This window comes from Phocoena phocoena, chromosome 1, assembly GCF_963924675.1.
Source record: "Phocoena phocoena chromosome 1, mPhoPho1.1, whole genome shotgun sequence".
NCBI classification, from domain to species: Eukaryota; Metazoa; Chordata; class Mammalia; order Artiodactyla; family Phocoenidae; genus Phocoena; species Phocoena phocoena.
In genome coordinates, this window is record NC_089219.1 from 22,842,124 (window position 1) to 22,865,298 (window position 23,175).

General features: G+C 52.7%; 2 protein-coding genes and 1 non-coding gene across 7 annotated transcripts in view; 1 reads left to right on the plus strand and 2 right to left on the minus strand.

Annotated features, from left to right (window-relative positions):
• The window catches only part of MECR (mitochondrial trans-2-enoyl-CoA reductase), a 31,001-nt gene extending 25,840 nt beyond the window's left edge, over positions 1–5,161 (minus strand). The window contains exon 1 of one of the 2 annotated variants that reach the window (XM_065877025.1): positions 4,942–5,161. In XM_065877025.1, coding sequence (XP_065733097.1) covers positions 4,942–5,117 — 176 coding nt within the window. In that variant the 5' untranslated portion in view covers positions 5,118–5,161. Of the gene's footprint in view, positions 1–4,929 lie in introns of both variants that reach the window. The other variant, XM_065877032.1, reaches the window with a different exon arrangement.
• LOC136140418 (U6 spliceosomal RNA) lies at positions 3,310–3,413 on the minus strand. The gene has a single exon (XR_010657609.1). It is a non-coding gene; the product is annotated as a U6 spliceosomal RNA (small nuclear RNA).
• Positions 5,162–11,008: 5,847 nt separating the features above from the next.
• Positions 11,009–23,175, plus strand: part of PTPRU (protein tyrosine phosphatase receptor type U) — an 84,548-nt gene continuing 72,381 nt past the window's right edge. For all 4 annotated transcript variants that reach the window (XM_065873074.1, XM_065873075.1, XM_065873076.1 and 1 more), the window contains exon 1: positions 11,009–11,081. In XM_065873074.1, the coding sequence (XP_065729146.1) occupies positions 11,009–11,081 (73 nt within the window). The remainder of the gene's footprint in view (positions 11,082–23,175) is intronic.

Below are 23,175 nucleotides of genomic sequence, written 5' to 3' on the forward strand. Positions count from 1 at the left end.
TAGAAGGGCTGGGGCCCAAACCCGGCTGCGTCATGTGAAGTCAAGAGGGAAGGTAATGTAACGGTGTCACAGGATGTGAAATCCAGCTTGAGTCTGAATCCTGCGACTTCAGGCTCGTCCCTTCTGAGCCTGTTTCGATTCCTCCCTCAGAGATCACATATGAGGGCGCCCAACAAATATTCCTTACTCAGACACACCACATTTTCTCTTCCCTCTGGGCTTCTGCCCATGCAGGTTCTTCTACTTTCCCTCCTTGTATATGGCTCACCTGATCTTCTGGGGGACTCAACTTAGATCTCATGTCTTCAGAGAAAGCGTTCTGACCACCCCGAGGGGGTAGGGTCGGGTGCTCATCTTCTGGGTGTCCACAGACTCTAAACATAGATATCATAGCACTTACCCCCTGGATCATCTCCTGGACTAGAACGTGACCTCCTTGAGGGAAAAGGCCACAGATTATCAATCTCTGCGCCTTCAGCACCTAGTGCTCAGTAGGCCCTTGCAGAGTAAATGCTGGTTCACATGGTAGGTGCACAATGAGTTCTGTCCTCTCCTCCATTCATGACCACAGAAAATAGCTCCAGGAGACAAACAAGCAAACAAATCCCAGTTCTTAGGGTGCCAAACCAGAATGCTAAATTTTCCTTCAAAATACTGTAATTCTGGTTTAAAAACCGAGTCATTTGCACAGAGTTTTGGTTTTAAGCACTGACATCAACTGTAAAAAAGAAGAAATCCCCTGAGAGTAAACAGTGCCCTACAGTGAGAACTCACCATCTATACACCTGGGTCCCCATCACATGCTCCCCCAAATTCCATCTGGCTAAGACAGAAAGGGTATTTGTCCGAAGGTTTCACAGCTTCATTTCATTCTGTGCTAGCAGCAGGCAGGTGAGAAAGCCATGATGACTAGGATGCTGTTTTATGAAAGTGTCAGGATCCTGAAAAGGGGACGAGACAGAGCACAGCACTCCTACCATCTTCCCTGGGGGTGGGGAGGGGGCTGTGCTTCCTATGAAGAGCAGAGACTTGGGGTCAGCTGAATGACCTAGAATTTCCCCTTCTCTTCTGACCTATCTTCTTCCCAGTATTATACTCCATCTCATGCTCAAAAAACATTTGCGATGACTGTCATTGTTTCTTCAGGCCTATGTCTATATCGTGGACCTTTAGTAAAGAAGGGACATCCTAGTTGTATGATCTTGGGCGAGTGACTTTCAAGTGTCTTGAGCCTCAGTTCTCTTATCTGTAAAATGGTGATAGCAATGAGCAAACTGGGTTACTGTGATTTTTATTTATTTTTAAAATTTAATTTTAAAAAATAAATTTATTTATTCTATTTATTTATTTTTGGCTGCGCTGGGTCTTTGTTGCTGCATGCGGGCTTTCTCTAGTTGCGGTGAGTGGGGGCTACTCTTCGTTGTGGTGCGCGGGCTTCTCTTGTTGCGGAGCACAGGCTCTAGGTGCATGGGCTTCAGTAGTTGTGGCTCACGGGCTCAGTAGTTGTGGCACACGGGCTTAGTTGCTCTGTGGCATGTGGGATCTTCCCGGATGAGGGCTTGAACCCGTGTCCTCTGCATTGGCAGGCGGATTCTTAACCACTGCACTACCAGGGAAGCCCCTACTGTGATTCTTAAAATCCATAATATACGTGGAGAACTTAGCCCAATGCCTGCCTCATGGTAGGTACACAATAAATGAGAGCTGTTTTTACTACAAGACCCAGAGAACATCAAGTTCTAAAACGGGACTTCCAGGAACAAAAGGAAAGAGGACATTGGAGTTTCTTGGAATTATGTCATAGAGAATCCAGAACTCTGCATGAGGGCTGATGGTCACGGGAACCTCTGAAAGTTCTGGAATGTTTGTAATTCTCCCATCTTTGTAATTTTCTCCTGCAGTCTTGCTTCATTTAGGTCAGCAGTTCAATTCTTTACATGAAAAAGGCCCAACTGCTTATTTAGGGGATTCATTTTGGGCATAAAAGAAAGAAACTCTAAGAGACCAAAGGAAAAGGCCTTAGTAGAGAACAGCTGGAATGTCTGGGGCCAAGTGGAATGAAGAGAGCGACATTCAGAATGTTGACACAAGAACAGGAGGTCCCTGGAGGCCTCATTCTGAGGATTTCTGCAACCTCTCAGATCTGAGCAGACTCTTTCTCCTTCCCTCCCTGCTGTTCCCAGAGCTCCGCCCACAGTGCAAGTATCGCAAACCACAGCAGGTCGGGGAATACTCTGCTCAGACTCCGCTCAGACACCATGACCCCACCTGGTGTAACCTGACACATCCAGTCACCAGGATGTTTAAAGGACACCTGATTCTTTCTGTGACAGCGTGGTTACCCTAAACCACCTAAGACATGACTACAAAGAAGAGAATCCCAGCCTCTGGCCTCAGTCCACACACGATCAAGTCAGGTCACCTGAATCTGGGTCAGGAGGGAAAGCTGCCCTTCAGGGGCAGAGAGAATTACTGCGTACCTGACAATCCGTATCCACAGGGCAATGGTTTTCAACCCTGGCCTAGGCATCAGAGTCACTTGGAGAGCTTTAAAAACTCAGATGTTTAGGGCTGTTCTAGACCCGCTACGTACCTCGGGAGTGGCACCTGGGAACACATAGTTTCCATAAGTGCCACAGGTGACTGAGATGTGAGGCCAAGCTTGAATACAATGCTTTGTGGAAGTATCATGTCTTGAACTTCCTGGAAATTATCGGGGTCCCACACAAGGAGACAAGCTGTCTTTCTTCCCTAAGTGGCATCTGCAACCAGACCGGTCTCTTCTAGCTTCCCTGACTCTCCAAGGGGAGGGAATCATTCAGGAGGCAGCTGCACTCAGCTGCCTAACCTTCCCAGGCCTTTTCTCAGGGTCCCTGCACATTGGAGACGCCTTCCTCATCACCAAAGAACTCAATAAAAGGTGCCCTTATTACAGAAATTAGATTCAGATTCAACAAACGTTTTTGCAGCTCCTATTTTGTGGCAGGTCCTGCACCAGACGCATAAATGACAAGCCTGTGAGAGAGGCACTACATCGTTCCTGTTTGGGGTGCACTCTTGGAAAAGGAGTGTTCATCAGAACGTTACCAACTCATTACAGCAATCCTCAGGGAGTTGTCTTCCCAACATGGTGATTTATTACCTATGATCAACATACAAATTGGGGTTTATTGACTGACGTGTCTTCTCAACATTCTTTTCAATTGCTCTAATGGTGGATGTGGCTAGGCTGAGTGCATGACTGTGAAATTATCTGAGGCTTAACCCCTTTGGCTGTCAAAACACCTAGCTTGTATTTTTTTTTTAAGTAAAAATATGGAACACTTCACAAATTTGCATGTCATCCTTGCGCAGGGACCATGCTAATCTCTGTATCGTTCCAATTTTAGTATATGTGCTGCTGAAGCCAGCACTCTAGCCTGTATTTTTTTTAAAAAATAAATTTATTTATTTATGGCTGTGTTGGGTCTTCTTTGCTGGGTGCGGGCTCCTCATTGTGGTGGCTTCTCTTGTAGAGCACGGACTTCAGTAGTTGTGGCACGCGGGCTCAGTAGTTGTGGTGCACAGGCTCTAGAGCGCAGGCTCAGTAGTTGTGGCGCATGGGCTTAGTTGCTCCGCGGCATGTGGGATCTTCCCGGACCAGGGCTCAAACCCGTGTCCCCTGCATTGGCAGGCGGATTCTTAACCACTGCGCCACCAGGGAAGCCCTCTAGCCTGTATTTTAATCATGAAAATAACTCCTTGTTGGCCTGACCTTTGGAAAACAATCAAACCATTTGCTGGGAATCAAAGAGTTGGAAATAAGGGGCTGCAAGAGAGTATGCAGGTGCTTTCTGCCGAAGAGCATTCCTTTTATTGCAGCTGATTAGCACTATGAGCTATTACTACATTGTCTCCATTTTTAAATGTGATGAAACCGAGGCTTAGAGAATCTCAGTAACTTGCCAAACACACACAGCTAGGACAGGGAGGCAAGGATTTGACCCCAGGTCTTCTGATTCCAGACCCATGCTTTTGCCCTAGCGCCACTAGTGACCCTACTAGCTCTTTTGAATGACTATAATCGCTTATGTGCAGATTTATAATCGTTGAAAATTCACATAGTTTTTATGAGCCACATGTGAAAATCATGGGTTAAGATCCAACAGAATTTTAGGACATAATCAAAAGTAACAAGGGCTGAGTGACTTGTCCAAGATCAAACAGCTACTAAGAGGCTGAGCCTGTATTTGACCTTAGGTCTGTATGGCTCCAAAATAGGATCTCTTTTTAACTAAAAGCACATGCGCAGTGGAGAGGAAATCACACGAGACAGGACTCAGAAGCCATGGATCTCTGTCTCTGTTCCAATCTTTATTAGCTATATCACTTTGGACAAGTCCCCTGCCTTCTGTAAAATTGAAACAATGATCTCTGACCTACTTTCTGAGATGTGAAGATCCAAATGAACGAAAAAGTTCTGAAAATTCCTTCCATAATATAATAGAGCGTAGGAACTCACGTAGGCCAGTCAAACAGACCTGGGTTCAAAAATTCCGACTCTGCCACTTACTGGCTTGTGTGACCTTGGACAAGTGATTTTACTTCCCATGCTTCCATTTTCTCATCTGCAAAACGGGGCTAAATCAAGTACCTTCTCCAAAAGGTTGTTGTGACGATTAAATGAGAGCATCCATTTACACAGGGCTTGCCCGACACACACAGTACAGGATCAATGAACGTCAGCCATTACTACAATTATAACTGTGCCTCTCGGGTTTTCAACTTCCAAGCAACGACTTTCTGAGCTACCACACACGCCCTGGGCTACAGTTTCGGTCCTATTCGCTGCCTTCCTCCTCGGGACTTGTCCCTCCCTTTCCAGTCCCCATTTTCCACAGCCCATCTTAAAACCCTCCAGGAACCCGAGCTCCCTTGCCCCATTTCGGCGCGGTGTCTTACTCGACGACCTTGGCTGGGTCCCCGTGGTGCCCATAGACCAGCGCCCGGACCCGGGAGGGCTCGGCAGATGCGGAGAAGGCGGCGGCAGCAGGCCGCCGGCGGCGCAACGCGGGGAACAGCCGCCGCCGCAGCTGAGCCGGGGTTCGCGCCCAGCAGAGCGCCCCGCAGACCCACATGCTCCCTCCGGTTAACTCAGAGCCGGACGCTGTGAGATACGTCATCTTCCAGCGACCTCGCGTCTGCGCCCCGCCCCGTCGCGTGACCACGCCCTTTGCTCCTTTTAGAAGGCCGTCCCCTTCCTCCGCGGTCCGCGCGGTGGCGCTTGGTGAGACTGACTGGGGAGCGAGGCCTGGTCGGTGGAGGGACTCAAGGGAGTCTCGGAGATTCTGATCCTGCCAGAGTTGAACTCCTAACAAGGAGCGTCTGATGCTGGCCTAAGGCTGTGTCTATGGTCTGCGATTGGTGTTTGACTTGGGGGGGAAGACATTTCACCTTCTCTGGCCTCAGTTTCTTCTCCTCCCCACCATTTGAGCGTTCACTCTGCCAGGCCCTTTAAGGCATTATCTCATTTAATCCCCGCTGTCTTCTGCTAGCATAGGGTGGCAAAGCTTACTTCCCTACACCAAGTAGAGTAGATGTATGTAAGCTGCTATAGAGGCAAGAGTACTGCGTTTGGAGTTAGAAGATTTAGGTTCACATCCTAGACCCTCCACTTCTTACCTTGGCCATCTCAGGCAAGTGACTGAAACTGAGTCAGTTTTCTCATCGGGGCTAATATACTTCTTTCAAGATTGTTGTAAGAATTGGATATAACAACAGAATAATGTTGTCGTGGACAGGATAGCACATTGTAAAATGCCAAGTGTGCTCAGATTACAAGGGAGGAATCATAAGGAGAGCCCCCTCTCAGAATGCTCAGGGTGCAGTAGGATTGAATGGGACAATGGGTAAAAAGGTGTAGCCCAAGAAAGATGCCAGATCATATTATTAGTGGAAGGAAGACATGAGCGTAACTAACACCCCAGTTGAATATTAGGACATGACAGAGGGCACTGCTGGAGTCTGAAGGAGAGAGGTGTTTTGGGATTGGGGTGGGGGTGGGCACCCTTGGAGGGAGTGCTGTTGGAGCTGGTCCTGTGACTCAAAATCTTCAATATGCATGAAACTCACCTGAGGTCTCATCTCAGACCTACTGAGTTAGAATCTTGGGGAAGGGTCCAGGAATCTACATTTCTTAGAAGCTCTCAAGAATATTCTGATGGAGGTGGCCTGGGGAACAAACTTGAGAAACACTGAATCAGGACTTCAAAGGATAAGGAAGAATTCCTTTCATTGGACTTTATTGACCCCAAACTTGCCAACTTAGAGCCTTTCCTCTGAGGAAGAAAAGAAAATGAGGAAGAGTGCACGTGCTGCGTTCTAGCCAACTTGGCTTTGAGTCCTGGCTCTGCCACTGGACTTGGACAAGTCCATTTGATCTTGGACAAGTCACCTGGCCTCTCTGTGTTTCCACTTCCTTACCTGTAAAAGGAAGGAAATAATAGTATCTGATTCAAGGCTGTTGTGAGATATTATTCACTTGAAGCATTTCGCACAATGTTTGGCACATGAAAGCATTTGATAAATGTTCCTGGGGGTTATTGTAAAGATTAAATAAAGATGTTTCATATGTAAAACATCTAGACTGGCTCATAGTACATGCTTAAAAAGTGTTTGTACTTATTTTTATTATTAGAGAAAGTTGGTGTTCCATGGTGGGAGAAAGACTTGGTCCCACAATACACACACACAAATACCCAGTCTTGCCTGTCTTCTGTTTTCACAGTGACCCACAGTTCTACTTCTGTTGGAAGACTCCCTAGGTGACATTGAGCTGTTGACATTATCTTCTATACTAAATCGTTTCCTCTGAAGTTCCTGGGCATCTTAGCCAGGAAGCGTGGAGAATTACCCAGCAGGTCTTCCTCTTTGGGGGCTGGACTTAGTCCCCTGTCCATCCTGATAGGCCCAGGACATCAGCTCTCGGTCGAACTGTGTCAACAACCTTCTTCCTGAGATTCTCTCCCTTATTTTTCCCTCCCCACTTCCTTCTTTCTCAGGCTTCCAGAATGACTTTTTTTTTTCCTAACAGAAAGACCAGATTTTGTCTTTCCCTTGCTTAAAGTCCTTCCATGATTCCTCAATACTCAGGGAGAACCATGAACTACAGTTCTTTGTAGAACACTGTGAACTGTTGATATATTAAACTTGTAAATAAAACTATGATTCTATGCTAATTCTAACATTCTCTCACACTACTAATACGTTCTAAATTCTTCAGAAAAATATATGGAGGAAAAACACCTTAAAATGACAACAAAAACTTTTCTACTCATTGTAATTAATCTACCTTCTTGCAAATTAGAAAAATATGGCTGTGGTTTTAATTCAACAGTAGGATGCCTCAGCTTGGCTTGAGGAACACCAGGGTTGCTGCAGGGGCACAGTTTGAGAACCACTGAGTGAAAGGTTCAGGCCCAATTGTCCTGGCCTTGCATTTAAGACCCTTTGTACCCCAACTTCCATACTGTCTTTATCTCCTGCTATTGGGCCATGTAGAGACTATGATGCAACCATACCTGACACCCACCTTTCCCAGTACTTCCATGTCTTGTGCCTTTATTCAGTCTGCTCCTTCTGCCTGAAATGCTCTTCCCTGCCTTGCCTGTCTAGGAAACTCCAGGTTCAGATATCCCTTCTTTGATGTTGTTTTCCACTCCCTCAGCCTGAGTTAACCCCTGCTGCCTTTGTGTTTTCTTTGGACTGGTGTTATGACCTTTAGGACATCGTCTCTTATTTATTTATGTGCCATTTCCCCCTCCAGGCAAGAGTGGGGCCATGTTTAGCACATCTCCATGACACCAGCACCCCATATGGGGCCTGGCACAGGGTAGGTGTCATGAATATTCCATGAGTTGAAAGTGATTGAGTTTCCTCATGGCCTGGCCCTGTCTGTGGTGCCATCTCCTTTTCCCTAGATTTGGGCCAGTGACTCCAGGCCAAGACTTTCTGTCTCCCTTCCTTCTTCTCTCAAGGATTATAGAAGCTTGTGGCCTTTTTCAAGTGGAGCAGAATGTTCTCTTTTCATCTGTCCATCTGCTACTCGTGTTCCTTTTCTCCCTCCATCACAGTCTCTGCCCATAGTCTTCCCCTGCACAAAGAGCAGAGGGCTGTGGAATCAGTCTTATCTAGGTCTGAGCTCTGAGCCCACCATCTACTAGCTGTGTGACCTTGGGGAAGTGCCTTATGCTTTCTGAGCCTCAGTTTCCACATCCCCCCAAATAGGACCAATGGTAAACTCCTGCCATGAGGCTCCTGCAAGAGTCCTCTGGAAACAGCAGCATCCTTGGTTGTTTCTTTTTTTCATCAGATGTTTCTCCTTGAGTTTCCTTTTCTGGATGATCCTTCCTGTCTCTTCTCTGCATGTTTGCTATTGGTCTCTCCCCCTAAAATGTAGGCTTCATGAAGGCAAGAACCGTGTCTACATTCATTCATTTATCTAATCATCCATTCAATATTTATTGAGTGCTGAGTACATGCCAGATACCAAGCAGTGGGATATAAGAGAGAGTCCTTGCCCTTAGGGGGCTCATGTTGTAGAGGTGCAGACACAATGAATATGTCATATAGTAGGTACTCTGTTTCAAACTACAAGAATTCCCTTCCCCCTTACTGTTTCTCTCCCCCATTTCTCTAGTATATTACTGTCTCACACACCAGAGAATTTGCTTTTTTGGGTTGTTTATTGTTCTTGTCTTTCCATTGGAATATAAGCTCCGTGAGGGTAGGGGTTTTTGTCTGTTTTATGTCTCCACTTCGGCTTAGAGTAAGTGTTGAACAGATGAATCAGTACCCAGTGTTCGTTGATTTGTTCCGTATGGAAGACGGGTCTCAGCTTCTGTTCAGTTCAAGCCAGATGTGGCCTGGATTCAAATCTTGGTGCTGCTGTGTACTGTGCATAACCTTGGAAAAGTCACTTCCTTTCTCTGTACCTTAATTTTCCCAACTGTGTAATGAGAATGACAGTGGTGGGGATTAAATGAGTCTATGTGGGTGAAGCACATAGAAGGTGCCTGGTCTTATGTACTAATGGACAACTAGTTTGTGGTCATTGTACAAGAGCTTACACTGGGAAGATGCCCAAATGGACTTAAGCTGTGTATCCAGGGGATAGACTAGAATCAATGAGAGTCAGTGAGGGGGGCAGATTTCATGGCATAAAGAGGAAGAACTTTTTGAAAGCCAGCATTGCAAGGAGAAATTGCTGAATCCACTATTACAGTTGGAGACTTCAACATCTCTCTGTCAGAAATGAACATAGGACTTCCCTGGTGGTGCAGTGGTTGAGAATCCACCTGCTGATGCAGGGGACATGGGTTTGAGCCCTGGTCTGGGAGGATCCCACGTGCTGTGGAGCAACTAAGCCCGTGCGCCACAACTACTGAGCCTGCGCTCTAGAGCCCATGAGTCACAACTACTGAAGCTCTCATGCCACAACTACTGAAGCCCACATGCCACAGCTACTGAAGCCTGCACGCCAGAGCCCACGCTCCGCAACAAGAGAAGCCACCGCAAGGTGAAGCCCGTGCACCGCAACGAAGAGTAGCCCCCACTCGCCGCAACTAGAGAAGCCCATGAACAGCAACGAAGCCCAACACAGCCAGAAATAAATAAGTAAATAACTAAATAAAAAGAAATAAACATATCCAGCAGGCAGAAAATCAGAAAGGACATAGCTGAACTCCACAACACCATCAATCAACTAAATATAGAGGTCATCTAAAGACTACTTCATCCAACAATAGCAGAATACACATTGTTCCCAAGATCACATGGAGATAGACCACCTACTGGGCCATAAAACACACCTTAACAAATTTAAAAGAAAAGAATCATACAGTGATTGCTCTCAGACCATAGTGGAATTAACTAGAATTCAATAACAGAAAGAGAGTTGAAAAATCCCCAAATACTTGGAGATTAACACACTTCTAAATAACACATGGGTCAAAGGAGAAATCTCAAGAGGAATTTTAAAATTTCAAACTAAATGAAAACTGAATGAAAATGAAAACACGACTTATCAAAATTTGTGGGATGTGGGGAAAGCAGTGCACAGAGGGAAATTTATAGCACTGAATGCATATATGAGAAAAGAAGAAAGATCTGCAATTGATCGTCTAAACTAGCTTCTGCCTCAGGAAACTAGAAAAGGAAGAGCAAATTGAATGCCAAGGAAGCAGGAAAACAACAAAAATTAGAGCTGAAATCAGTGAAATGGAAAATCAATAGAGAAAAGTCAGCCAGACCAGAAGCTGGTTCTTTGAAAAGATCAATACATCGACAAGCCTCTAGCCAGATGAAGAAAAGAGAAAGGACACAAATTACTAATATCAGAAATGAAAGGGGGACATCACTACGGATCTCATGAACTTTAAAAGGATGGTAAAGCAATACTATGAACGACGTTAAAAGCTAGCTTTCCCGAAGACCCCACCACCGCTTTTGGTAGGTGATGAGCTCCCTGTCCTTGGAGGTATGTATGGATGCGCCTTTGACGGGATCTAGGTAGAGGGGATTCAAGCGTTGGATGGGACTGAGAGGCTGGGTGTCCCTGGTCTCTGTCCTGGAGAGCTGTGTGGGAGCTAGGCGCGGGCAGTGAGCAGAGGCGTGGACCTGCTCACCTAAGAATGTCGGTGCCCGGTGGGTGCAGAGGCTGGTGGGCGCCCGGGCCCCAGCCCGGGATCTCCAGGGGGTCCGGGAGTGGGGGAGGGGCGCATCAGGGCCGCGGGCCACCGAACCGGGCAGCGGCGCGCGCGGCTGCCAGCAGGGGGCGCCTCGAGACCGAGGAACGCGCGGCCGAGCCTGACGTCAGCGCCCCGCTTGCTTGGGCTCCCGCTCTGGACTCGGCGCCAGTCCCGCTCCGCGCCGCGCCGCTTCGCTCCGGCTCTGGCTCTCCTCGGGCCCGGCTCGGGCTCCGGCGGCTGCGCCCCCCGCGCCGGGCCCCCGGGGCAGGCTGCGGCGCACCATGGCCCGCGCCCAGGCTCTCGTCCTGGCGCTCACCTTCCAGCTTTGCGCGCCCGAGACCGAGACTCCGGCAGGTAAGCGCGAGTCGGTCGGACCCAGCTTGCCCCGCGGAGCCCCCGGCGCCCGTGGCGTAGCTCGAAAGAAAGTGGGAGTGTTGGGTGACCGGACGTTGCGAGCCTGCTCCCTGTGTGTCTGAGTGTGGGATGTGCGATCGTGTGCTCGGGGTGTTGTGTGCCTGCGAATGGTGTGTGTCCTGAGTTATGTGCAAGAAGAGGTGCTGTGTGTGTTGTGTGTCCACGAGTATGTTGAGGTGAATGTTGTGTGCATCGAGGAGGCATGGGGTGTGCGCTGTCTTGTGTCTCTGCCACTGTGTAGTGTGTGTGGGGCCAAGTAGGACTGTGTGCCTGTTGTTTGTACATTTGAGTTTGGTTGTGTGGCAGGAGTTGTGTCTGTTAATGTGCTGCATTTGTGGGCATTTTGTGTGCCCTAGCCCGGAGTGTTGCTTGCTGTGTGTCCGAGAATGGCTCGTGTGTTTGTGTTCTGCGTGTGGCGAAGAGTGCTCTGTGGATTCTGCCCGCGTGTGGAGCAGGGAACGCGTGTGCGGTGTGTGTGCTTGTGAGATCCGTGTACGTGTGTGAAGGCGTGGGAACGGGTCCGGAACGTGTGTGTCCGTGCGCCGTGTGCGCAATGTGTACGTGTGGGAGTGTCTGGGGTTGGTGGTGTGCGCCGACGGGGGGCTGCGCGGGTCCGAGTGAATGCCAAATGTGCCGGGAATGCGTGTGTAGGAGCGTGTCTGGAACGGATGTGAGTGTGTTCGTGCGTGCCTGCTGCGTGTCCGGGAATGTTGCGAGTGTGGTGCGCGCCTGGGCCGTGGCTGTGTGCACGGGGCCCGGGGCCGCCCGAGGGGGCGGTGACAGGGTGTGTGTGTGTGTGTGTCCCTCGGGTGTGCGTGTGGGGCGCGCGGGCCCGGAACAAGTTGTCGTGGCGGCGCCCCCTCCCTTCTCCTCCCCTCCCCTCCCGGGTCGGGCCGGGCCTGAGGCTCGCCAGGAAGGGATGGGGGCCCGGCGGCCGCCGACTCCGACATTTCGGGCTGTTTGTTGTTTCGCAAGTTCGGCGCGGCGCTGGCTGGCGGCAGATCCGAGGCGGCGCCGGGGCTGCGGGGCGCCCGGCCCGGGACTGGGGAGGGCCCGGCGCGGGGGGGTGGCGGACGCGGGGGGCCGCGGGGCGCGCCGAGGCCGGAGGGAGGGTAAGGCCGGGCGCCCGGGCGCTCCTGCGGGGGCCGGGCCGTGGCTGCTCCAGGGCAGCTGGGCGGGGGTGAGTCCGGGCGGGCCGGGCCTGGCTCCGGGCGGCCGGACGGCGCCCCCTCCCGTTGCGCGCTGGGGGCGCCGCGAACGCAGGGGTCTCCCAGGACACCCCCTCAGTCGACTCCGCAACTTTGTGCGGCCTCCCCGCCGGCCGGGACGGCCGTGAGTAAGTGTACGTGTGTGAGCGTGTGTCTCCGGGCTTCTGTGTGCTGTATGGCCGCGCTGTCTCTGGGTGTGTTTTGGAGTCTGGAGTCTTTTGGGCTGTGTTTGTGTGTGTGTGTGTGTGTGTAATTGTACGTGTGATAGCGTTTCTGAATGTGTGTATCTAAAGCTGTGTCTGTGTACCCGTGTGTGCTGTGGACCGTGTGTAATCTGTGTGTGTGTTGGTGTGTCTGTCCACCCCCTTCCCAACCCCCCATCCTACCCTGAGGCCTGGGATCCCAGACTGCGGCCCTCTTCTGCTGAGTTGCGCCTGATGCCTCCCCTGGGGCGGGGGTGGCCGGTCCCTTACCGGTGGTGGCCTCAGCACCCCTAGCCCCTCCAGTTGGGCGGCTTCAGCCTGGTACCCGGGGCGCTGAGTAACGGGGAGATGCCCCAGACGGGTACCCGAGCCAAGACACAGGCAGAAGCACGTCGGCCCCAGAGACTCCTTCAGGCCGCCGGTCTCCGAGAACTGGCCCCTCCCGAAAGCGTTCGCTGCCCCGCTGCTCCCTCCGTCCCCTCGGGCGGAGCTCCCTGGGCACCTGCAGCTGCCCTGGCCACTGGCTCTGAGCTCTGCTGGGCCCAGCGGTCCCAGGCCATCGCGCACAGCTTTAGCTTTGAGCGCTTGGTGCCCGAGAGGACGCCTAAGGCGACCTCCCTCCTTATCCTCCCCCAATCCCTCCCCCCTGTCCTGCAGCAACTTTGTCCCCCTCCCCCACCCTGAGATCAAACCAAGGGTACATGCTCCCCCATCCCTGGCACCATCATCTTGATTCCAAGAACCCTCAGGTGCCCTAGCTCCTGCCAGTAGGGGAGACTGTCAAGGACTGAGGTTTGGGAGTGAGATCTTGAGTGGGTTACTTCCATTCTTGGGGCCGCCGTTTTCTCATCTGCCCCATGGGCTTCAGAATGAAGGTGTATGGTACGTGGTAGATTGTAGACTAAAGCTCTGTTTGTGAGTGCCAGGGAACAAAAGATGGTTTTGAGGACTGCTACAGAGCCAGAGACTGTGATTTGAAGCCAGAGGGACCTGGGTGCAAGTCTGTCTCTGCCACATGCTGTCCCTGTGACCTTGGGCAAGTCACTTCACTTCTACGGTTCCTGGCACCTGTAGCTATTACTGTTGAGCTTAGTTCAGAAGCCCTTAGTAGAAGGGGTGTGAGCTCCCCTTGTCCCCACGTTGATTAGAGTCAGCCCAGCTCCCTGAAGGCCTCCTGAGTCTCCCTCCCCCCAGAGGGTGGGTGGTGATGTCTCTGAGCCATGCAAATCTGGCAGTAATTTATTCTGCTGTGTTCTAGCTCATTTTGTCCTTTTGGTTGCTGGAGTTGTGGACAGCAGGAATGAGGGAGAGGCTGCCCAGTGGTTTCAGGTTGGGCAATAAAGGCTTGTCTGGGCAGCTGGCCCTTCTCCCTGGGGGTGGGGGAGGGACTCAGCAGGAAGAAGTGTGAGTGGCCAGAGTGGGGGGTGGGTGCTGAGCTCCTGGACGGCCTCCGTCCTAGCTCTGGTGTCAGAGAAGATCCAGGGGGGCACCCTGCTTGCTCCAGGCATGCTGCCATCCTTCCATGCCTTCATCAGCTAAGCTAGAATGGGGTGGGTGGTGGCTTTTCATGCAGGGCTGGGTTAGTTAGAGTTGCTGGTGTACCTTGTGCCCTCCTTCGTCTTTTAACCCCCTCCCTCCTCCAAGCTGCTCTCCCTACATCCTGATGCATCCTACCTTTATGCCATCTCAGGATCTCTCTCATCTGTCCCCTTCTCTCCATCCTCATCCATCTTTCACAGGCAGGAAGGCTCCAGCCTCTTCCTCCACCCCTCCCTCCATAGTGTAAGGGATCTTCCTAAAACACATGTTTGAAACCCTTTGAAGGCTCCCCATTACCTCCTGGGTTAAGTCCCTCCCACTATGTCCTCTTGCCTGCTCTAACCCTTGCCTGCCTGTCCAGTCCCATCAGCTTTGCACTACTTGCCTTGCATCCTATGCTGTGGCCAGTCTAACCCACTTACTAATACCCACTAAATGTCCACTCCTGCCATCTCCTCTCTGGGCCTTTGCACAAGCTATGTTTTCTCCCCAGAACTCTCTAACTCCACCTCTTCACTGGGTGATCTCCTGCTCCTCCTTAGGATTTTAGGTTAGACATCACTTCCTCTCTGAAGCCTTCCTTGGTTACTCCCCCTTCTATCCTAAAAAGGGAGGGTGGGGGTTGATTAGGGTTTTCCATAACACCGTAATTATTGTAATTACAGTTTATTTGTCCTTTCTCCCTTACATGAGCTCTGTGGGGACAGGGACTGGGTATTTAGTTTCCTTCTGAATCTTTAGTGCCAGGTACAAGGCCTGGCCCACTCCCGCTGAGTAAATACACCCAGCATGAAAGAATGAGCGATGTCCCGTGGGTCAGGTTCTGAGCTGGAGATGCCAGATGGGGGCGCACTGACTCCACTGAAAGTAGAGATTACATATAATAGGTTTCCCTCCAGGAATCTGGAAAATTCTGCTGGGGGATGGTGTGTGTGAAAAGGCCATGCAGAGAGTGTTGTCTGGGAGCTGTGAGTTGGAAAGGTCAACTCTCTGCCTGCCAGCCCCTCCCCCCAGCCACCGTCCTTCGAGCCCCACCCCCACTGCCCTTGCCCCCCAGCAGCTGGCAGGGCCTGTCCGGCCTCTGGTCTCAGCTCTTTGTGCTGGAGGTTCGGCAGTTGGTGAGAGGCATCAGTTGGTGAGAGGCATCGAGTCCCAACTGTCAGTCTGAGCGTCTGGGGAGGAGGGGAGGGCCCTGCGGCAGGAGGGCAGACTCTGTCCTCTGTCTCAGCCTCTGTCCTGGCTGCCTGTGAGCCCAGGAAGGGAGGAGAGCTGCCCCCTGTGTTGACCCCTGCAGGTGGGGTTCAGGGAGGAGGCTGAGGTGTGTGCAGGTGTGATTCTGACATCTGGGCAGTCAGAGTGTGTGTGTGTGTGTGTGTGTGTGTGTGTGTGTGCGGTTCTGATGGTATGATTGCAGCCTGGGGCACAGGACACATGTGTGGCTTCTCAGGGAGTCTAGCCATCTGGTTACCCTGTGTGGCAGGATCTGAACTTGGAGTAAGGAGGCGACAAGCTGGTCTGAACCTGGGGAGCCTGATGCTGGGGTGTCTGGGTATCCAAGTGTCAGATTCCAGGAGTTTGGGGGTGGAGCTATTTGGGTGGGTGGTGTCTCAGGTTCTGGGTGTGGGTGTCCCAGTGCCAGGATGTGGGAGGAACTGGGTGTGTCAACATAAGGATATCCCAGTGTCTCTGGATCTGGAGGTGGGTGTATCCAGGTGTCTGGGAGTCCTCAGGTTAATGGGTGTGTGGGAGTGTAGCCGTGTTGTGTCCAGCTGTGGGGCTGCCCAGGCTGCCTGGGTGTCTGGGTGTGGGTACCCAAGTGTCCGGGTGTGGGGTATATATGTATCTAGCAGTGGGGTGCGCATGCATTGGAGTACCCAGGTGTTTGTGAGTTTGGCTGTGGGGTGCCCTGTGGTCTGTGTGTCTATTTGTATATTTAGGTGTCTGCGTCTCCTGGAAAGGGATATGCATGTTTGGGTGGGGAGTGTCCCGGTGACCGTACGCAGCTATGGACCAGGGACTGGGGCTGTGCCAGCTCAGCCTGTGACACTGCCTTCCCTGGGGCTTGCCTTCTCACCTCCCTACAGCTGCCAGAGGGTGCTGCCACTGGAGGAGACCCCAGTGGTTCTGCTTCTCTATGGTTCGTCATTCTAGAGCTGTGTTATCCAATAGAACTTTCTAAAATGATGGAAATGTTCTCTACCTGCTCTCTTCAGTATGGTGGCCACTTACATGTGGCCACCTAGCTACAGTTCATTAAAATAAACATTCGGTCCCTCAGTCTCACCAGCCAGATTTCAAGTCCTCGAGAGTCGCCTGTTGCTAGTAGCTATGGAATTGGTCAGTCTGTGAAGGTAGAGAGCATTTCCATCACAGCAGAAAATTCTATAGACAGTGATGGTCTAGAGGTGCAGGGCCTACAGCATCTTTAGTGAGGCCCGGACACCTCAAGGAGTGGATGGCCTGTCGCTCGGTGGCCACTGAAGAAGGTTTTGCTGAATCCACGTCCCCTTCTCTCCAGCCGCGTCATTTCTTGCCTGGACGATTGCAGCAGCCCCCGCCTTGGTCTCCCTTCTGCCATTAGTGCTTCTACCACCCTGGGATTTGAATGACCTCACAGGCAGGCATAGGACCCTGCCACTCCCTTGTGCTAAGCTGAAGACTCTCCAGCACCCGGGGACCAAAGCCTAACATGGCAGATAAGGCCCTGTATGACCCAGCCTCTGCTTTCCGTGACAGCTTCATGTTTATGCCTCTCCTCCCCTGACCCCACTCCCCACGTCCACCTTATGATCCAGGCTCACCAGGCCAATGTTGGTCCCAGAACCGGCCAGGCCCTTTCACGCCTCTCTGCCTTTGCACGTGCTGTGCCTTCTGCCGAGAACACCACTCCCACCCGTCTTGCTTCCTGGAGGCCTGGCTACTCGCTCAGCCTTCAGAAGTCCAGCTCTGATGTCACTTCCCCAGGAAAGCCTTCCCAGACGCCAACCGACACGGCTGGCCAGGTTTCTCCCACCATGCACATGTGTCAGTGGGCTGCAGTGTTTTCCGTCTCCTTCCCCACTAGGCTGGGAGGAAGGGCTGGGCTGGATCATTGTCATCTCCCGTCCCCAGGGCCTTGTACATGGCATGTGCCTACTCAGTGTTTGCATTGATGTGGACCCCTGGGTACACAGGGAAGGCTCGGAGTTGGAGTGGAGCTGGGGCTCCAGAGGGCAGTCATGGTTGGGGGCCGGTGTCCCCCCTTGGCTGGCCCTGGGTGGGGCTGCCATTGCCTGAAGAATGGCTGGGGAGGACCCCTGGGGTTGACAACTCAGAAGGCAGCTGTTACTGGATGACTCATGAGGTCTTGAGCGGATTCCCAGGGTGCAGACCCCAGGACCTGGTGGTGAATCTGAAGGGATGAAGAAAAGGGGGGCTTAGAGGGGTCCCTGAGGTTTTGGAGCTGAGTATAGGTGGAGAGGATGAAGGATTGGGACAGGGAAGTTGGGAAGGGGTGTTGGAGATATTTGAGTGGGGTGGAGTGACGCCTTGGGGGTGGGGGACAACGGGGGGGATGGGAGATTACTTGCAATAAAGATATATCTGGGGGGTGGGAACAGCTGGGAATGAGGGGACAGGTGGTGTTGGGGGAACAACTGAGGGTTGGGGGACAGGTGAGGGATGGATAGAAGGGGGATATGGGACAGCTGACGGGGGATAAGAGGTGACAACTGGGAGGTATCAGAAACCTATCTGGACAGGACAGGTGGGTCTCAGCTGAGAGGCTGGGAAATACATTGCTCAGGATGTGTCTGTGTGTGTGCTTGCATGTGTGTATGTGTACACCTGTGTGGTTGTGCGTGTGTGCCCGTGTGTTTGTACCTAGAGTGTGGTGGTGAAGAGCATGGACTTGGGAGCCACACCATCTGGGTTCGAATCCTCACTCTACCACTGCTAGCCATGTAACCCTTGGGCAAGTTACTTGACCTCTCTGGGCCTTTAGTGTTCTCATCTGTGAGATGGGGATAATAATGGAACGAACCCGCTGCACGGGGTTGCTATGAGGATATATTTTATATAGACACGTATATCGTTCAGAACAGGCTCTGGCGTGTAGTAGGCACTGTGTGTGCTGAACTGTTATTAAGGGTGTGTGTATGTGCGCAGCATTCTGTGTGCTCAGAAAAGTTTGTTCTTGGCTTCTGATGAAACCGAGGCCTGGGAGGGGTGATGGTGGCTGGGAGTGCTGGAGTGACCATCCAGGTCATCGGGTCTGGCTCGCCTCTCACCCCTTCCCCTCCGTTCATTCCACTTCCCGCCCACCCTGTGCCAAGGCCTAATCCAATAGGTCTCCCTCTGCGTCTCTCTCTCTCTCCCGTCCTGTCCCACACTGCCTGTCCCTGGGCTGGGGGCCAGGGGCTGTGCTTTAATTGTCCAAAAGCTTTTCAGCAGAATCTGAATTCATTGTTCCCTGCCTGCATGCTGGGGCCCTGCTCAGATAGAAATACCCGGACAATGTGCTCAGTTCTGGCTGTCTGCCCCACGGGTGGCAGTGGCTTCATCCCGTGCCCTTGGAGAGTCCCTGGGGTGGAAGATGCTGGGAGTGGGAGGTGAGGTGGGGGGAAGCCCCCAGGGCAGATGAGGCCTCACCCCCAACCCATGGGGTAGCCAGCCCAGCCAGGCAGAGCTGTAGGCACAAGGGTTTCTGGGGGTCCCGGCTCCCCTGCTCTCCAGTGCATCATAGGGAGAAGTGTGCCACGTCTTCACCTCACACTAAGAAGTGCTCTGCATCAAAGCCCCGGCCTGCTCTGGGTGTGTGCTCTCTGGGGAGTCCTGGACCCATCACCTCAGGACTGGGCCACTGCATTGCATCCTTGCACTGCACTGCATCTCAGCCCTAGGCTGCATGGCTGCGCTGTGTGAGATTCCGCATTACGTTGGCTGTGTGGACTCTCCCGCGTGTCTGTATGCTCCACCCGCATTGTCCCGTTGTGCTGTGCCTCTGTTCTGCGGTTGTGCTGCCATTTGTGTGTTTGCGGCTCTTCTGTGCTGTGTGACTCTACTGGATGATGATGTTGTGTTGGGCTTGTGGACCCTCCTGGGATTGTGCATAGTCCCTGGCAACGCACCACTGCACTGTGCCAACAGATGCCCTCTACCACGACGCTGCGTCTGCGTCACACGGCCTCTCGGTGCTGCACTGCATCGGGCATGGCCGGGCACAGCCTGTCTGCAGTCCACCGTCGCGCTGTGCAAACACAGTGCCCCTTTGCCCGGCACAGCACTTCTGCCCCACTGCTTCACTGCACTGCACTGGAGACGCGCGTCTCCACGCCCAGCCCGTCATACTGTACCACTGCCGCTGTAACGCCACCCTCTAGGTTATGTCACCCTGTACGGCCACTGAGGTGTCAGCTGGTGTCCTTCCCCAGGTTTCTGTTGGCAGCCCCAGTTGAGCAGCATCTTTGCTTCAAGTGGCCTCGCTGCAGTGTTCCTCTGGCCCCCACTGCGCACTGCCCGAGGAGTCGGTAGCTACACTGCAGCTTGAGGCCATTCTGTTGGGCTCGGGACTGGCGTGGGTTTTTGCAGGCATTACCTGTGCAAGTAGCCGGCGTTGCGTCTGTGCACTGCACACGGGCGCTGTCCTGGGCCTCTACCCTGCACTATACCTGCTCACTGTTGGGTTGTGTGCGTTCTACTGGATCTCAAGATGCAGAGCTCTTGCACTGACTTCCCTGTTCCACATGGTGTCTTTACTACATTTCATTTTGGTGCCACTTTCTAGCCCTGCTCTCAAGTCTGCACTTACCGTACTCCTTGGGACTGTATCGAGCACCCAGCAATTCCTTCTGCACTGCGCCACGTCTTTCTCTTCCCTGTATCTCTGCATGTTCTGCATGCCTCCACTAGACATGCTTTCAGTGAGAATTCATGGAGCGCCAACTATGTGCCAAGCCTAGTGAGGCTTGGACATACCCCCTCGGTGTTCCTGCATACACCTATCCCTTGGTGCTGAGCGCCAGCCCAATGTACCACTAAGTGCTCACTGCTGCACTGTGCCTCTGGGTCATGGCCACGATGGATGGGGCACCTCTCCACTGCATCGTGGCACCGACCAGTCCTGCCGTGCTGTGCCAGGTGTTGTGTGGGGGTCTGTGTACACTCCTCTGCCCCCCTGCATTGTCTAACTGCGCTCCGCCTCTGTATAGTGGAGCTGCTGCATTGCACCCGCAACACACCACACCGCAGCCACGTAGCCCTCTCTTGCCACGGGACCGTTAGAAAGTCCAGCACTGTACGTGTTCGTGCACAGCCCTCTGCCTCTCTACGTTGCACTGCGTTTTTATATGACACACGGCGTCTGCACTACAGGGGTCTGTGTACCCTTTGCCCGCTGTACCTCTGCAAAGAACGACCCTCCGTTCAGCCCTTTGCCTCTGTATGGAGTCTGGCCCCGCCCTGTGCCTTCCCCTTACACTAACAACATGGCAGCCCTGCTGCTAACTTTGGGATTTGCTGGGCATATTGATCCGGGAGATGGGGAGTGAGGCTGGCCGAAGTTTCCCCTGCTGTAGTTGGCTTCCTTCTAGTCTCAGTAGAGATGGAGGGATGTTGGCATCGCTGGGTTCTGTATTGGCTCCTGTAGGGGATATCAGCTCAGCTTTCTCTCCCTGTGGCCTGGCCCTGGGTGTTCTTGGTTGCAGCTCTGCTGAATGCTGGGTGATTAAAAGGTGGGCATGTTGCTGCCAGCCCTGCCCTTGTTAATTGCGCATCAATTATTCAGGGCTCTGGAGGGCAGCTTGGGGGAGCCCCAGCCAAGGTCTGGTTGTGTTGATCTGGGCCAGGAGAGCAGTGAAGTGGGCTGGGCCGGGTCTCTGGGCTGGAGTCATGGTCCTTGAGCCTGGATCAGACTAGCTGGGATCATGGGGTTGATAAGTCTAGCCACTGTTGGCATCCTACTATACACAGGGCTTGGGATGGGGCTCAAAGGCATTAAGAGACAGTCTCTGATCTCAAGAAGGGAGGAGGTAGGGGTTAGACAGGCCTGAGATGGAGCTGTTATTGTGGTGGAGGACATGGGATGGGGCTGGGTTGGGCAGGAATGTCCAAGGGTGAGCCTGTGTTGGTTCTAGGGTTGGGTTGGGCTACCTAGAAAGGGGGTGTGGCTTCAGATGGTGAAATAGACCAGTGTTATCCTTGGGGTTGTATTTGGGTTCCCCAGGCAAGGGTTGGGGCTATGCCAGGTGTTGGGTACGATGCCAGCCCCTAAATTTGTAATCTGTCGGGAGGAGTTTTGTTTCTCCTGGGGCCGTCCCTTGGGAACTGAATGTTCTACTGACAAACCAAAGGGAACAAAAATCTCATTGCAAACAGCCTCTGTTTACCTAGGGTCTTCGGAAAACACTGATGGTGGCTGGCAGCCACACTTGGCACAGAACACCATTCCCTGTCTGGTGGTGAGGAAGTCTGGTGCTTCCATGCTTGTGGTGCCCACGTGCACACGCGTGCACGCTCACGCACGCACGCACGGCTCCCCTCTACCTGCCGTGTACACTCACCTCCCCCTTAGGCACATGCTTTCTGCTGAATGTGCCCATATATCTCTGCAGATAAACGCACAGCCACACACCCACAACTTCACAGCACGGTGCCTGAGGGACCTACACTGGGAGAGCCCCACTCACCCTCACCTCTCCCCTATAGTATCTCTCTCTGCCTTCAAGTTATTCTTGCCCATATACTTGCTCACACGAATGGAATCAGAATTCTAGAGGTGGAACAGCCTTAGAGGTCACCAAGGTCCCCGTTCTCATTTCATAGGTGAGGAAGCAGGGCTTCGGAGAGGACAAGCCGCCTGCCCAGGGTCACACAGGAAGTTAGAGGCTCAGCAGGAATTAGATCCAGGCCTTCTGCCTCCCAGTCGAGTACTCACAAGTCAGTACCAGGCTATCAGTCTCACAGCCATGTACATGTGTACGCACGCGCGCGCGCGCACACACACACACACACACACACACAGGTCTGCATATGGCAGTACAAGCATATGGAAGGGTGGAGACCCTCACTCCAGGGAGACCCCCTCCCGCACTCTGGCTCCTCCTGCAGAGGTTGCTTTGCCCCTTACATCACCCCATCCGGAGCCCAGCCGGATGTGGATAAACCATCATCCTGCCTTCCCAAATTGTGGCTGACGGTTGCTCAGGCAACCGCCTGCCAGATTGTGAAGATTAGCTGAGGAATGTAGCTGGGCCAGTTTGAGCTGAGTCTGGGGGAGCTGCTGGGGGTCCTGGGTTGATCCAGCCCACCCTCTCAGGGAGGCCCTGGCAGACATGGAGTACCCACGGAGGGGTCTGGTTTTCTCCCTGTCCCCAGCCCAGCTGACTGTGTCCCCAAGGCTTAGACGAGGCTGGGGGGAGAGAGTGTGTGTATGTGAACACTCTGTGTGTGTCTGTGTGTGTTGTGCATCTCTGTCAGTGTGATTGGAGCGCATGCCATTTGCATCCAGGATGGGGACTTGAGGCCCCTTCCTCACCAGTTCCTGACATCTGACTCCAGACCCCTTGATAACTTGTCCCACTTCTGATCCTACAGTTCTGTCTGGAGAGGCCACCTGCCCTCCTCATGGCTTATAGGATGTGTCACTTGTCTCATCTGAATCCAGGTGCTTCTCTGCTCAAATACCTAGTATGGTTTCCCCCCTTAAAATGAGGCTGGACTTCTCACCCTGGCACTTGGCTGTCCGTGATCTGGCCTCAGCCTCCTTCCCTCCCATCTTATCTACCATTGTTTGGCCAGTCTGGGCTCCTCTCTGGGCCCTGGACCAACTGTGTTACTCACTACCTTCCTTCGCTCCTGCTGGGCCCTTTACCTCAGATGCCCCTCTCTCCATCTTTACTGGCCAGAATGGTACCTATCCTTCCATCCCTCTGCTCAGATGCACCCACCTCCAGGAAGCCTTCCCCCTGTACCCACCCTCCTCCCCGGACTCCCCTTGTGGCCTTAACCCTTCTCTGCTTTGTCTCATTCCCTTACCTCCACTCAGACTAGGAGGTCCTTGAGGGCAGAGCAGAGTCTTAACCATTCTTGTGCCTCTACTAGTGCCAA